Source organism: Hemiscyllium ocellatum, chromosome 22, assembly GCF_020745735.1.
Source record: "Hemiscyllium ocellatum isolate sHemOce1 chromosome 22, sHemOce1.pat.X.cur, whole genome shotgun sequence".
NCBI lineage: Eukaryota > Metazoa > Chordata > Chondrichthyes > Orectolobiformes > Hemiscylliidae > Hemiscyllium > Hemiscyllium ocellatum.
Window position 1 is genome coordinate 22,990,483 of NC_083422.1, and position 17,519 is coordinate 23,008,001.

The 17,519-nt window shown below is 40.5% G+C and overlaps 1 protein-coding gene across 1 annotated transcript in view; it reads right to left on the bottom strand.

Annotated features, from left to right (window-relative positions):
* Positions 1-8,663: 8,663 nt before the first annotated feature.
* Positions 8,664-17,519, bottom strand: part of valopa (vertebrate ancient long opsin a) — a 28,446-nt gene continuing 19,590 nt past the window's right edge. Inside the window, exons 3-5 of the mRNA XM_060841786.1 lie at positions 15,442-15,559; positions 14,326-14,565; positions 8,664-8,885 (exon numbers count right to left, since the gene is read on the bottom strand). Of these exons, the coding sequence (XP_060697769.1) occupies positions 8,664-8,885; positions 14,326-14,565; positions 15,442-15,559 (580 nt within the window). The remainder of the gene's footprint in view (positions 8,886-14,325; positions 14,566-15,441; positions 15,560-17,519) is intronic.

Below are 17,519 nucleotides of genomic sequence, written 5' to 3' on the forward strand. Positions count from 1 at the left end.
TTGAAAGGACATCGGGCTTCAGCTCATCAACTTTCACCCATAGCTACAATGTGTTCAGCTGCACACAGAATAGCCCCTCAGAAGAGACAAATGGACAATTTGAATGGTAATGTGAATATTAATAACTATTTTTATGGAGGGGAGAATTTGCATTTAGATGTGGGTGCATAGCCTTCCCAGTACTGGCTATAACTAACCAAAGTACAGTCAAAGCATAGAAGCAGTTGCTTCGTTGCCCAACTGAAATGTTTTTGTTCTCAGAGTGGGTATTTATTCCTTTGCGGATGATTTCCAGGACATTGGAGAGCATTCTACTGCTCAACAATTTCCACTAAATAGAGGTTACTTTCACTACTTTGAAGGCTTATGCAACTGATCTCCAAATTCCATCTGCTTTACAACAGATCAGCATCTGACCACTTGTGTTGCTTTACCCTAGACCTCAGATAAGGATTAAGGCAAGCAGCAGCATCAGCACTGGCAGCAGTATAGCAAGACCAATAAGGATTAAAGTAAGCAACAGCATCAGCACTGGCAGCAGTAACAGGAGCAATAACGATTAAGGCAAGCAGCAGCAGCAGCACTGACAGCAGTAACAGGAACAATAGTAGCCTTTCTCCTCACAGGCCTGTTTTTTTTTCCCAGAGAGGGTTGAGCACAATGATATGGATTGTAGGAAATGATACCCTCAAAATAGTACCTAGTCCAAGTTGTGTCTGAACACCATGATATTCAGAGTATGCTATAAGTTTGCTTCTGCAGCCAACTGAAAGAGGAACTATTGCCAAATGGACCTGGTGCCCATTATTTTCCGGTGGCTGTCAATTTTATCTTGACTTCTTTCCCCCATGTTCATTCCAGGGATTTGCAACAAATATTTGCAGTCTATGTAGTTGGATGAGCAGTGCCATGTGTGCCAGGCAGGGCCCTTGTTACTAATGAAGTCAGCCAGATTGAAAAGATACTCCATTTTGTGGCTCTGGTTGGCTGTGCACAGATGCTGGTCGTGGCAATCAATATGAATGACTCAGATCGTGAAGGTTTTAATCCTTCAGAACATGGAGTTATTAGACCCCACCAACCATCCCAAGGCAACTTGTATTATATCATGCAAATGTAATAGTTCTGAATATGGTTGATAGGATTGTTTAATCGTTCTGCCAGCATGTCCTGCCACTACCAGGATAGAAATAGGTTAACTGAATGAAATTTGGTTCTTTCTCAGCTAGTGTTTTCTGTGTGCCTATACAATTTAATTTAAATAGTGTTCAGGCAGAAATTTCAAAGCTTTCTTTGAAGTGGATGTTATGAGTGAAGGGTACAGGGATTTGCAAGCAGTTTACATTGTCACACAAATAACTCTTCCAGTAATGGAGGGGTTGCATTGTATTATGGTGAAAATTTTGTAGGATGTTCTGTGTGAATGGTTGTACGTCGAGATCATTGAGCAAATGACAAGCATGCATGAATTGGCTGAATTATTCAGCATTTAGATAAAAACTTCTGTTGTCAGTTAACATTAATGAGTCTCAGCTCATCCTTGATTGAATGTGGCATCATCACGCATGTGCAGGGGCACACAGGCAACAGAGTTCCTGGCGTGGACACTGATATTATCTGGGCCTCTCTACCCAAGTGCAAATTGCTCCCAGTAGCCATCTTTGATGGCGTAATTCATTCAATTGCTGAAAGTATGAATGTACTTAGCAGTTGGCTTCTGTGACACTTAAAACATAACCGATGACATTTGGGCACAGTCCCAGCAATGATGTGTCAGAGTGAAGTTTATTGAAGCCATATGACCACAAGATGTGTCTAATATGCAAGTTATCAGGATGTTGGAGATACATTTAGGTAGATCTGGAGGTGCCCTTCAAAGCACATCAACTTGGGTCACCAGAAAGAATGTGGTACGCTACACTCTGCACAACATTCAACTGTGCTAGGTTTGAGGGAAAAATGTAGAGTGCATTGACATTCCAGAGGAGGACCAGAAGGTAAAAACTACCTGTGGCTATGGCTCCAGTAGTGGTGCACCTTGCTGCCCAGGATACCCTTGCAATGATAAACTTTAGTTAGGCTGTACAGCTCAGGCAACCAACATGGTGAACTCAAGTGGCACCATCCCTTTGCCTAAATAAAATTGCTTTGCAATCAACAAATTATCACTATCATGAACACCTACGCTAATTGTCCTCAAACATTTATGCCTGTTTCTCCGATTTTACCCCACTTTATATCCCACTTTATAACCACCTTCTTTCACCTATTTCAAATAGTCCTCCAGGTGATGGTTAAAATGTGCTGTCTGAAATGTTGAGGACAATCAATTCTTTCAGGAGACTCCTTTAAGATCATAACTTAAAATTCTGCATGGAGCAACAACAAAATTGACTTCTTCAGCTTTGTTCGTCAGAATTAAGAAATGAACAGGAGATTAACAATCCTGCATTGTATGACGCATCTGTGGATATGTCCTCATATGACTAAAACTCTTCACTCTTTTTCTGCTACTTCTATGTGTTGAAAATTCTGTGGTATCAGCAGACTAGGGACACACTGCTCAGATCTCAGCTCTCAGAGTGCTCTTGGCTGATGCCCTTTGGGTTTTGAAGCCCACATGGGAACTACCAAAGACTGCTTGACCTGGACCTGCACAAGGATGGAAATGACCAGCAAGAAATGAGGCAGAGTGGCTTCCTGAAGGGGGCATTCATCAAGAAGTCGATGCTCCAGCATTATTGATCAATGAAAATATGACCTTTCCTTTCCACTATATCCCTTCATAATTTTATACTCCTATTGAACTGCACCTCAATCTATTTTCTAAAGAAGCAACCCCAGCCTATTTACTTTTCCTCAAAGCTCAAAGAGCTCAATTTCTGACAACATCCTTGTAAATCCCTGTCATCCAGCTGCCTAATATGATCATGTCTTCGAAGCTTGCAATGCGATGACTAGATCTAAACACAGTACTCCAGCTGTGGTCTTACTCAAGTCTTATACAGGCTAGCATGTTAATCTGGACCTTGGTCAATAAAGAAATCTATCCCATAATCTTACTTAACCAACTTACCTTCCTGTGCTGCTATCTTCAGGGATCTGCGGGCACTCACTTGATGACCCTCAGTTTTTACAAACTTCTCACTATATTGTAATTTATATATTTCCTTGACTTGTTTGCTCTCTTCAAAAGCAATAATCTCATCCTTCTCTCAATTAAATTCAATGTGCCAGTTTTCTGCTCACTTAATAAACTCATTATTTCTTCTTGCAGTCTACAGCTTTCTTCCTCAAATATTGCACCATGTGCAAACTTTTGAATATTTAAGTCATGAAAAGCTGGGCAACTAATTATGGAATGAACAGCATCCATTAGAAACAGCCTTCATAAACAAAATTGTTGCTTGTACTCTTTGTCTATAGCCACTGAGCCAATTTTGGATCACTGATATTTTCCTTGGACTCCGAGAATTTGCTTTACAAACCAATCTACTATGTGGAACCTTCTCCAATGCCTTTTCAAAATCCATGATCAAACCTTAACAAACATTCTATTCTTAACGATCCTCATGATGTTCACCTCTATTACAAATTCTAAGTTAGTCAGCTATGACCTTAACAAATCCATTCTGACTGATCTTGATTAAGCTATATCTTTCTAAATGATAGTATTTTCTAATTCCTCAGAGTTTAAGGTTATCCTTTCCCTTCTTTCTAGTCCTCAGCTATCATACCTGTGTTAAAAAAGGGTTGAAAACTTCTCATCAGAGACATTGTTGTTTCTTCCCTTCGCTGAAGCTGCCTCAGCTATACTTAAGTTGAATCTAGCATGTTATTAATTTTTGAACTTGCTTCAGGTTGCCTCCTTCACAATGCTGGTTATCCAATATGTATCGTTTAACAAATGTTGCAGCAGTCCCCTTCTTTTGTGAAAACAGATGTAAAATGTTCACTAAGAATTCATGCTCACATCTTCCACTTCACAAAATGCTCACTTTTGATCTCTCATCAACCTTGTGCTTTCTTTAACGATCCTGTTACTCTTTATTTATTTAACAAAACATCTTTGACTTTTGTTGAATTTACAGTTTTTGCGTGGTGTCACTTTGTTTTCCAAATGTCCTTATTATTTTCACTTCTGCACTTTTGATGCTCCTTTTATCTTTCTCCAGTTGGGATCACTCAATATCTGTCATCTTCTTTTATATCTTATCTTCTTTCATATGTTCTTCGACATCCAGACTGGTCCAGATATGGGAGTTGGGACCTTTCCTTTTTAAAAACGTATTTGTGATGAACCTTCACTATCCTTTCCTTGAATGTCTTTTGCTTCTCTGTCACTGATTTATTTTAAGACAAATGTTTTGCTTCCACTTTTGGCAAATCACATCACAGCTTTGGATCTTTGCCCTATTTAGAACTTTCTATTGAGTGAATGGTGTCACTCATATAAGCATAGACATGCAAGTTATTCTGGTTGTATTTGTTGCGTTTCCTTATCTACTGCCAGGCTAGTTTAAAGCATTCCTGACAAAGGGCTTATGCCCAAAACGTCAATTCTCCTGCTCCTTGAATGCTGCTTGACATGCTGTGTTTTTCCACCACACTTTTTGACTTTGATTCTCTAGCATCTGCAGTCCTCACTTTCTTCTCATTTAAAACTATCCCTTCCATGCCAAGAAACCTTCCTGTCATGATATTGGCCCCATCTTTTTAAGTGCAATCCTCCAGTGCAGAATGCAATTTAGCTGGAACACCTGCCTACGTTTTTTTATTGTTTGCTGCTCCTTCAGAATTACCCCCTTTCATTGACGGCTCTTGAGATTCCATACTTATCTGCAGTAAAGTTTCGAGCATCTTGTTCTTCACTGCTGCCCCTCTCTCCACTGTTTGCTCTTATACTGCGTGAGATGCCTGTGAAAACCCAATCATTTTTCTACCCAGTCTCACTGAAGTGTGCATTTGAGAGCTCTTTCATAGTCTCCTCAAGTCATGTGACTGTGCACTCTCCGTGTGAGTGACATCCTCCGAGAACACTTTGCCCTCCTCATCACTTGATGGGCCTGTGGGAGATGAAGGACATAAATTAGAAATGGGCTGAAAATGCATTGCTGGAAAAGCGCAGCTGGTCAGGCAGCATCCAAGGAGCAGGAGAATCGAAGTTTCGGGCAAGAGTCCTTCTTCAGGAATGAGGAAAGTGTGCCAAGCAGGCTAAGATAAAAGATAGGGAGGAGGGACTTGGGGGAGGGGCGTTGGAAATGCGATAGGTGGAAGGAGGTTAAGGTGATGGTGATAAGGTAAGGGTGATAAGGTGAGGGTGATAGGCCGGAGTGGGGGTGGGGGCGGAGAGGCCAGGAAGAAGATTGCAGGTTAGGAAGGTGGTGCTGAGTTCGAGGGTTGGGACTGAGACAAGGTGGGGGGGAGGGGAAATGAGGAAACTGGAGAAATCTGAGTTCATCCCTTGTGGTTGGAGGGTTCCCAGGCGGAAGATGAGGCACTCTTCCTCCAGTCATTGTGTTGCTATGGTCTGGCAATGGAGGAGTCCAAGGGCCTGCATGTTGTTGGTGGAGTGGGAGAGGGAGTTGAAGTGTTGAGCCACGGGGTGGTTGGGTTGGTTGAACCGGGTGTCCCAGAGGTGTTCTCTGAAACATTCCGCAAGTAAGCGGCCTGTCTCCCCAATATAGAGGAGGCCACATCAGGTGCAGCAGATGCAGTAAATGATGTGTGTGGAGGTGCAGGTGAATTTGGTTCCGTAGGCAGGTGCTGAGGAAGGAGATGTGGCTGTGGTAGCGAGTCTGTTTGAGAAGTTCCGTAGGCAGGGGCTGAGAAATTAGAAATGTCAAGGTTAAAAGGTTTCAAGTGAAACATTGTGTACTTAAGTGGCTGATGATGCCAAGTCAACATGAGTAACTCCTGCATTCCGTGAGGTTGTGTGGTTCTGTCAACAGCTAACCAGGAGCCCTCCATCTCTGATGGCCAACACTCAGCTAATCTACATTGCATAATCTTTAGTAGTTGTCAGTATTAGGATGGTTGGAGGGTCACCTCTGATACCTTCGATCCACATGTTCTGTGTGCTCCTCTCCTGTCAGAACAGGAAGAGACTTATGAAGAGGATAATGTAGTATGTTTAATAGATAATGGACCACACACACTGAGATTTATTATGAGTGTAAGAATAATGTTATATTAAGATGAGAGTAATTGGTACATTACCTTTCCGTGATGCAATTACATCAGTGCATCAAGCTACATCATCTGGTCCCCTTCCCGCATAATCCTTCAAGTCTCATCTCCACAGTATCCTTTCAGTGGTTCTGCTAAACTAGACTCATGGGTCATCATGATGCCCTCACATGGTAAATAATCAGGAAGTCTGGAAGTCAGGTGCAAGTGCAACAGTTGCATTAAAAAGTCACTGATGAATGCATTAATGATACATCTGGATTTTCCATGCACTACCAAAATCCTACATAATTCAATTGCCAAAGTGCTGAAATTCCACATCATAATTTTCAAGGTATGCACTTATGGGTTCCAGTCATCCTAATTTAAAAATTTCAAATGAAATAGCAACTATCTTTAGATTGTTTCTGACCTCTATAAAATAACATTAAAGCCAGAGATTTTGTTTGGTCTGTAAAGCAAGACACTTTAAAATCCATGCTTTTCCTCCATTAAGAATTGGGGATGTTCGCCGATGACTGCACAATGTTCAGTACCATTTGTGACTCCTCAGATACTGAAGTAGTCTATATGCAAATGCACAAGATCTGGATAATATCCAGGTTTGTGCTGACAAGTGGCAAGTGACAATGGAAAATGGGTGACACGGTAGTTCAGTGGCTAGCACTCAAGCCTCAGAGTACCAGGGAACCGGGTTCAATTCCAGCCTCGGGCGACTGTGTGGAGTTTGCACATTCTCCTCCTGTCTGCATGGGTCCCCTCCGGGTGCTCCAGTTTCCACCTACAGTCCAAAGATGTGCAGGTTAGGTGAATTGGCAATGTTAAATTGTCCATAGTGTTCAGGGATGTGTAGGTTAGGTGCATTAGTCAGGGGAAATGTAGAGTAGTAGGGTAGGGGAATAGGTAAGGGTGGGATACTCTTCAGAGGGTCTGTTTCCACAGTGTAGGGATTCTATGACATGGACCAAATGCAGGCAAATGGGACTAATTTAGTTTGGGAAGCCTGATAGACATGGGGTCATTCTTTCCATGCTGTATGACTCTGACACAGAAACATGAAGCAATGGCCATCTCCAATCAGAGACCATTTAACTACAGCCCCTAGACATTCAATGGTGTTACCGTTCCTTGATGCACTGATGTAATTGCATCAAGGAAAGGTAATGTACCAATTACTCTCATCTTAATATAACATTATTCTTACTCTCATAATAAGCCTCAGTGTGTGTGGTCCATTATCTATGCAACATATTACATTATCCTCTTCATAAGTCTCTTCCTGTTCTTGCAGGAGAGGAGCACACAGAACATGTGGATCGAAGGTATCAGAGGTGACCCTCCAACCATCCTAATACTGATGACTACTAAAGAGTATGCAATGGAGATTAGCTGAGTGTTGGCCATCAGAGATGGAGGGCTCCTGGTTAGCTGTTGACAGAACCACAAATTTCAAAATCCTTGGGGTTATCATTGACCAGAAATTCAACTGGACTCACCACTGAAACACAAATGAGAAGCTTGGAATACTATGGCAATTAACTCACCTCCTGACTCCTTAATGCCAGTCCATCATTTACAAGGCACAAATCAGGAGTGTGATGGAATACTCTCCATTTTCCTGGATGAGTGCAGCTCCAAAAATAGTCAAGAAGCTTGACACTCTCCAGAACAAAGCACTTGGCTTGATTGGTACCAAATATACAAGCATCTACTTCCTCCACCACTGAAACTCAGTATCGCAGTGTGTACAATCTTCAAGATGCAGTGCAGAAATTCACCAAAGATCTTTAGAAAGCATCTGTCAAACCCATGACCACTGCCATATAAAAGGACAAAGGCAGCAAACACATGAACACAATTACCTGCAAATTCCCCTCCAAGCCACTCACCATCCTGACTTGGAAATTTATTGCTGCTCCTTTACTGTCACTGGATCGAGATTCTGGAATTTCCACCCTAAGGATATTGTGGGCCAACCTACAGCAGAGTTCAAGAAGGAAGCTAGCCACCACCTTCTCAAGGGCAACTGGGACAGGAAATAAATTCTGGCCAGCCAACAAAGCGCACATCCAATCAGTAAATAAAAAATATGTGATATCATGTTATTTTTGGAACTGAGAACATTTGCAAACCACAGTTACTGATTTGGAGTGTGCTTGCCTGTGTAATATACAAGTAATTAATTCAGTTGAAACTGTTGTGCTGTTGTGAATTACATCGCTACATGAAGTTGTGACTTACAAATTAACTTTGACACAATTCTCTCTGACATAGCCAATGACATAGTTAGGTGTTATTCTTGAGCATGATCATTCAATTCCTTCTAGGGCTCACTATTGCCACAGTCGATGAAATAGGAAAGAAGATTGAACGCTTGATGTGCTCCCAGTTTGCATTCAACTCACACCAAAAATCAATGATGTGTAATGATTGAATACTTTAACTGCACATAGAAAGTTACATGTCCTTTATATTTACACTGGGTATGCTTCATTTTCAGGAATTGGCAGTTGAGCAAAGGTGTCACGTTTGTTTCCTTCTTCTGGTCTTGGTGCTGTATTGCAGTAAGAAGTCATCCGTGTTGCAATGGTGGACATTTCTCTCTCATTATTGTTACCTGCTTGCATTGCATGCTCTGCTGTTGGGTTGATTTCGGGTTCGGAGAGGCTGAACATTTGAAGGAGACATTTCCTAAACTGAATATAAATAAGTCAAAGGTTCACAGATCAAATATTTTAATAAAAATATAAACAAGTATTTCATTCTGGATTTCAACTTTGTATAAAATGTTTAAAATTTTTTCTCTCCATCAGGTCTCAAACAGTTATTCTTCACACATAAAAGGATATGTATTAACTTAATATTTAAGGTTGCAATTACATTTGCTATAAAGTATTATCCATAACATGAATGTTGGATTATAGCTTCCAATTTGGCAAAATTATGCTTCATATTCCAATATCTTGCAGTACTTATTTAATTATCATTGTTAATAGCAAACTAGAACTTTTCTTTTATCTGCCATTAAACGCAAGTAAAATGCAACAAAATATGTCATTGGGCTTACCCTGGATTCACAGCAAATGTGAAGTTTCAAGGATACTATTTACAAGGCATCAGTTTCTAGCAGCTTAAACATTTTTCCTGGCAATCCCAACATTACTTTGCAATTCCATATAATTGGAAGATTTTCTCAGTTTTATTTAAACATTACTGCAGAGTGGTAATACAACACCTGAAGCACAATAATGCCGAATCGTATATTTGATGGCACCTACTTTCAGGTCGGAGGTATCACGCATCATGTACCATTTGACAATGTGTACAGCTGCATTGCTTGCCAGGTGGAAAGCACTTCTTCTTGCATTTTGCATGGTAAACCTTAATGCCTCGGACAGGCAACACCAGAGCCTGGAACCTGCACAGTCTGGGCAGTTTTCTTCATTGATATTATTAAAGACACGGCTGTCTTTGGGGAAATTGGCGTAATTTGTGGTGCTGCTGGGAGTAATTCTACACAAAAAAAATTATGTTGCTCTTACTATACACTCAGAGGTGAAAAAAGGTCATCTGAGTCATCTCAGTAGGTTTTCCTGCCGGCAGACACTGCTTGCACTTAAGTGACTTGACCGATCCTGAAATGATGCATTAGGTGCACAATTTAGATCTATGGCACCACTGGAAAATCAGAAGTTCACCATGCAAGTTGAACAGCATCTTCAGCTAATCTTGGCAGTGTCCACCCAGCTCTGAACTCCATATTTTCAATTAAAAACATGAATATTAGCATCATCTGAAATTATAGGATTGGATGTACATTGCTCAATTGACTTTGATGTTGAGGAGCTGGTGTTGGATTGGGGTGGACAAATTTAAAAATCACACAACACCAGGTAATCATCCAATAGGTCTATTTGGAAGCACTAGCTTTCGGAGGGCTGCTCTTTCATCAGGTAGTTGTGGAGCAGGACCATAAGACACAGAATTTATAACAAAAGATTACAGTGCCATACAGATTCAAAGAGACACAGTGTATGCCCCTTAAAGAGCACTAAATGTTGTCTGGGATATTTAAAGTATCCAGTCTGAATGTGGGTGACTGAATGAATGAGTAAGTGATGGAGTGAGAAAGTGTATACTCAGGCAGAAAGGGTTGCAGAATTTGTCAGGTCTGGTCAGATGGGTAGCCTGGTCTGGTGGGGAGGGATAGCCATGCCATGGGGGTAGTCATGTTGGTGGAGGGGATGGTTTCGTCAGGTCAAGATTCAGAGATAGTAGTGGAGTTGTTAAGGGAATCAGTTGTGCACTTACTCAGTTACAGTGTATAGAGTCATTGAGCTGTACAGCACAGAAGCAAATCCTTTGGTCCAACTCGTCCACACCGACCAGATATCCTCACCTCATCTTCTCCCATTTGCCAGCACATGGCTCGTATCCCTCCAACCCCTTCCCATTCATATATCCCTTCAGATGCCTTTTAAATACTGCAATTGTACCAGCCTCCACCAATTCCTCTGACAGCTCATTCCATACATGCACCATTCTTTGCGTGAAAAAATTACCCCATAGGTCCCTTTTATATCCTTCCCCTCTCAACCTAAATCTCTGCCCTCGAGTTCTGGACTCCTCACCCCAGGAAAAGACCTTGTTTATTTATCTGATCCATATTCCTCATGATTTTATGAACCTCTATAAGGTCACCCATCAGCCTCCGATGCTCAAGGGAAAACAGCCCCAGTCGATTCATCCTCTCGCTAGCTCAAATCCTCCAACCCTGGCAATATCCTTGTAAATCTTTTCTGAGCCCTTTCAAGCTTCACAAAACTCTTCCAATAGAAAGGAAACCAGAATTGCATGCAATATTCCAAAAGTGGCCTAACCAATGTCCTGTTCAGCCACAACATGACCTCCCAATTCCTCTACTCACTGCTCTGACCAATAAAGGAAAGCATACCAAATGCCTTCTTCACTATCCTATCTACCTGCGACTCTACTTTCAAGGAGTTATGAACCTGAACTCCAATGTCAGCAGGATCAGCAACACTCCCTAGGACCTTACTATTAAGTGTATACATTCTGTTCTGATTTGCTTTTCCAAAATGCAGCACCTTGCCTTTACCTAAATTAAACTCGATCTGCCACTCCTCAGTCCATTGGCACATCTGATAAAGATCCCATTTTACTATGAGGTATCCTTCTTCGCTGTCAACTACACCTTCAGTTTTGGTGTCATCTGCAAACTTGCAAACTATACTTCCTTTGTTCACATGCAAATCATTTATATAAATTATGAAATGTAGTGGACCCAGCATCGATCTTTGTGATACTCCACTGGTCACAGGCTGCCAGTGTGAAAAGCAACCCTGCACCACTGCCCTCTATTTTCTATCTTCAAGCTAGCTCTATATCCAAATGGCTGGTTCTTCCTATATTCCATGAGATCTAACTTTGCTAGCCAGTCTCCCATTGGGAATCTTTTTGAGCGCCTTACTGAAGTCCATATAGATCAAGTCCACCGCTCTGCCCTCATCAATCCTCTTTGTTACTTCTTCAAAAAACTCAATCAAGTTTGTGAGACATAATTTCCCACTCACAAAGCTATCCCTAATCAGTCTTTGCCTTTCCAAATACATGCAACCTTGTCACTCAGGATCCCTCTCCATCGTGTGAGACTCACCAGTCTACAGTTCACTGGCTTTTCCTTACCACCTTTCTTAAACAGTGGCACCAAATTAGCCAACCTCCAGTTTTCCGGCACCTCACCTGTGATTATTGTTGGTACAAACATCTCAGCAAGAGGCCCAGCAATCACTTCCCTACCTTCCCACAAAGTTCTCGGGTACACCTGATCAGGTCCTGGGGATTTATCCACCTCTATGTGTTTCAAGACATCCAGCACACCCTCCTCTGTAATATGGACATTTTTCGAGATGTAGCCATCTATTTCCCCACATTCTATATGTTCCATGTTCTTCTTCACAGTAAACACTGACACAAAATTCTTGTTTAGTATCTCCCCCATCTCCTGTGGCTCCACACATAGGCTGCCTGCTGATCTTTGAGGGGGCCCTATTCTCCCCCTAGTTATCCTTTGGTCCTTAATATATTTATAATAACCCTTCGGATTCTCCTTAACTCTAATTGCCAAAGCTATCTCATGTCCCCTTTTTGCCCTCCTGATTTCTCTCTTGAGTATATTCCTACTGCCATTATGCTCTTTTAAGGATTCACTCCATCTTTCCTTTCTATACCTGACATATGCTTCCTTCTTTTTCTTAACCAAACCCTGAATTTGCCTAGTAATCCATCATTCCCTGTACCTACCAGCTGTTCCTTTCACCCTAACAGGAATTTACAGTCTTTGGACTCTCATTATCTCATTTCTGAAGGCTTTCCATTTTCCAGCCATCCCTTTACCTGCGAATATCCGCCCCCAATCAGCTTTTGAATGTTTTTGCCTAATACCATCAAAACTAGCCTTCCCTAAATTTAGAACTTCAACTTTTACATTTGATCTATCCTTTTCCATCTTTATTTTAAAACTAAAAGAATTAAGGTCACTAGCCCCAAGGTTCTCCCCCACTGACACCTCAGTCACCTGCCCTGCCTTATTTCCCAAGAGCAGGTCAAGTTTTGCACCTTCTCTAGGAGGAACATCCACACACTGAATCAGAAAGTTTTTTTTGTCTACTCTTAACAAATTCCTCTCCATCACATCTCTGTAATTGATATGATATCCCAGTCCCATATTCCTAACCATGCCTTGAGTTCATCTGCCTTCCCTGTTAGGCCTCTTACAATGCAGCTAATTTAACGCTATGGCAGTCTTAGTCTATGTTTGGAAAATTATGATCCTCGACCATAACCACCCTATTATTCTTGCAGATAACTGAAATCTCCTTAAAAATGTGTTTCTCAATTTCCCATTGACTCTTGGGGGGTCTATAATGCAATTGAAATAAGGTGATCATCCCTTTCTTATTTTGCAGTTCCATCCAAATAACTTCCCTGGATGTATTCCCAGGAATACCCTCCCTAAATACAACAGTAATGCTATCCTTTATAAAAAAAACGCCACTACCACTCCTCTCATGCCCACCTTTCTATCCTTCCTGTAGCATTTGCATCCTGGAACATTAAACTGTCAGTCCTGTCCACCCCTGAGCCACATTTCTGTAATTGCTATGATATCCCAGTCCCATAATGCTAACCATGCCCTAAGTTCATCTGCCTTCCCTGTTAGGCCTCTTACATTGAAATAAATGCAGCTAATTTATTAGTCTTACTTTGTTCTGTGCTGTGTTCCTACCTGCCCTGACTGTTCGACTCGCTTCTTTTCCCAACTGTACCAGTCTCATATTGATCTCTTTTCTCACCATCGTGTTCAGGGTTGTGTAGGCTAGGTGCATTAGTCAGGGATAAATGTTGAGTAATAGGGTGGGGAATGGGATACTCTTTGGAGGGTCGGTGTGGACTTGTTGGGCCAAAGGGCCTGTTTCCACACTGTAGGGATTCTATGATAAATCCTCCAGAGCAGCTTTAGCAAATCTCCCTGCCAGTATCTTAGTCTCCTTCCAATTCAGGTGCAATCCATCCTTCTTGTACAGGTCACCTCTACCCCAGAAGAGATTCCAATGTTGTTAGATTAGGTTTTAACATGTTTAACAATTCCCAGGTAACATGCTAGGTAAGTTTTCTGGACCTGTCCAAGATGTCTAACTCTGAGTCAAAGTCTTCAATGGAGAGTCCCAGAAAGAAGGGGAATTGCCTGGTCAAGTTTAAACTTCCCAGGTAATACTCATGTAGGTCCGCCCGCCAGATTGTCCACAGGTTCTGATATACATCATTCAATTGCATATCCAGTTTCTAATGATCTGGAGATCAGCTCATTTAGCCTAATATATTTTGTTTGTTTTGATCAGTAGTATCATTACATGTTATCACGTGAAACAATTGCACTGCAAAGACTTAACTGATCTATATATTGGCAAACTATGTTTAATATTAATGCTAACTAAGTACAATCAGTACAATCTGGAGACCTGTGTAGCAGCTTATCATTGCTAACTCCATTGGCTAGTATTTCAACTTTTTCGTTGTTACATTACAAATTAAAACAGAATAATAAAAACATACCTGTCCATTCATGAACACGTAAATGATTGGATTATAAACTGTTGCAGTTTTTGCGAAGAAAGCTGGTATTGCTGCTATCCGTGGATCTAACTCAATGGTTGGACAAATAGTCACCATTATGGAGAAAACCGAGTATGGTGACCAGCAGAAAAGAAATGCCACTATCATGACAATTACCATCCTGGTGACTTGCTTTTCAGGTTTTCTTGCAACTCCCAACCTCCCTTGCGTATTTGCCACCTATGGCGAAAAAAATTTAAGGTCAACCTCTTTATGCAGAATAGGAACTGTTGTGTCATTAATATCTGCCTACCACACCAACTTGAGAACCAAACAATTTTAAAAGTTAGTTTTTTATTACATGAATGCTTTCAACAACTTGTTTTTTCCTTCCCAATATAGAACTCTCTGAATGCAGAATTCGTAGCTGTGAAATAGAAACCCCTACAGTGTGACAACATTTGGCCCAACAAGATTCTCTGAAGAGCATCCCACCAAGGCCCACCCACCCCATAACCCTTCATTTTTCCATGGCTTACCCACCTAACGTACATATCCTTGGGCACTATGGGGCAATTTAGCATGGCCAATCCACCTAACCTGCACAGCAGTGGACTGTGTGAGGAAAGCAGAACAATCAGAGGAAACCCACACAGACACAGGGAGAATGTGCAAACTCCACACAGACAATCACCCTTGGATGGAATTGATCCCAGGTCCCTGCTGCTGTGAGGCAGCAGCGCTAACTGCTGAGTTACCATGCTGCCCTAGGTTGCTACTGATAAAACCCATTGTATCACACTGTTGAACTTAGCACTCAACAACAAACTGGAAATTGCTGCCAGAATTAAACTAAGAATGCCAAAGGAACTTGACTTTAATTAAACTGAACTACATGTTTTACAGCTTCTAGGAATAAGTGGCTTAAGAGCAAAAGATCATTAAGTTAATATTCGACACTAATTGTCAAGAGTGACAAATAGGAAAAGTATGATGAAGGACATTAATCAAACGTGTTTTTAATTGGTAAGATCAACTTCTTTAATAAAACAGTGTTTAAACTGAGATTCCAGAGATTATACAGAAGAGTGGAAAAATCTATGAACAGGAATTTACCTTCCTTAGTCTCGTCATCAGTTTTCCGTAAGATACAAATATAAGCAATAAGGGCATTATGAAACAAGTTGTAAAAAGTGCAATAATATAGGAGTGATCTTTGAGTTCTCCAGAATACCTGGAAGATATAATGCACAGTTAAATACAATAACAAACATCTTTAATACCCAAAGTCAATATATATTTAAAGCTATTCAAGTAAACTACTTGTGGTATAGCAGCTGAATAAACTGTTCAGTAAAGTTTAACGTTAGAACAACAATATTTACTTTGAAGCAATTTGGAAAAATCTGGCATCTAATGTTAAAACATTTATGGTTCTGTGACATGATAACTAATGTTATTTATATGAAAAGTTATAAGTTATTCATTAGAAAATACTTCATATCACATTCTAATTACAGGAAGCCTGAGTGCAGAAAATATTCTACACAGTTTTCACATTATAGAATAGAATCTCTACCATATGGAAGCAAGACATTCTGTCCATCGGGTCCACACTGACCCACCAGAAGAAAATTCACCCAGACCCACACCTCTACCTTATCAATATAATACTGCATTTCCCATGGCTAATCCACCTAGCCTGCACATCTCTGGACACTGTGTGCAATTTAACATGGCCTATCCACATGGCCTAACCTGCACATCTTTGGACTATAGGAGGAAACTGGAGCACCCAGAGGAAACTCACACAAACACGGGGAGAATATGTAAAGACTAACCAGAATTGGTATTGCTCTTAGCAACAACTAAATCAAGCTTAGTGGCATTTAAGGAAAATATTTCTTCTGAGCACTTAAGTATAATGAAACCAGAAGTACATGGTTGTAGCAAGTTTTCTCTTTAAAATATTTTAATTGTATACTAAGTTGGTGTTTAATGAATTCTTCCATGTGCAATATGTATAGTGAATTTATAGTATGCATCATAATTCAGTTACTGCATGCTTTGCAAATTCAACCATCGTCAAAGGATTTTGGAGTCAGAAATTAGGAAAGCAACCTTGCAGTCTTTTACTTCCACCTCCTTTAAGCTTGCCTCAATATTGGAAATATTGAATTGACCTGATATTCCAGATGTGAAATTTCACCTATGTGTAATTTCCAAGAATTTTTGATTTGGTCAAATTGAGGGTTCACTAATTACACTCTACATAAGGTCAGAAGTCTTGTTCAACAGATCTTCATTATATTTATTCTGCTAGCTTGTTGTACTACTAGATTATCAAAATAAACACATTGTTTTCATTTCCATGTCACCTACTTTTCATAATTTGTCCATCCATGAAAACAGCTTCAGATTATATGGTGAAACTAATAATTTATTAATAAACCGTCTTTTCACTCCATTTTTTCCAAGTATGATTTCAGGTGAATACTATTTTATAGTTGTTTCTTATTGATTAATATATTCATTTATGTTGATGATGCATATAGCATAAAGATTAATCTGACAATAAATGTTTGAGTGGCTAGTGAACTCAATCAACACAGGATACCTTCTAATACTATGTTGGGCGTCTTGTGGTGCAGTGATAATGTCCCTACCTCTGAGCCAGGAGCCCTCAGTTCAAGTCCCACCTGTAGAGCAGGTGGGGTAATAATATCTCTGAACAAATTTATTCAAAGTATTGTTTCATGCTAAGTCCAAGGAAACAAGTAGTTCCTCAATAGTTCTATGGTATTAGGTTTCACTTGAAAGGAAGCCTATTAATTTTGAAAGCCCATACAATTCAGCAGGGAAACTGTATGTCACAATCACCTCGTTCTCATTTCCTGCACTCTCAGATCATCATGACTGAGTACCAATTGAATACCAATGGTTTACCTATTTTTGTACCAGCTTCATGTGCAATATTGCAGTGTTATTTGACTTTTTTGTAGTAGTCTGAAAGAATTGAGTCACTTGCTGGACCATTTCAGAGGACAAAAGAAAAGTCACACATCAGAAAGTCCGGGTAAGGAGACCGGATTTTGTGAATTAGATGGGCTTTCACATTAATCTGGAAGTTTCATGCTCACTGTTATTAAGACGAGTCTTCTTTTGTTACATTGGCAATTCATTTAATTTCCCAG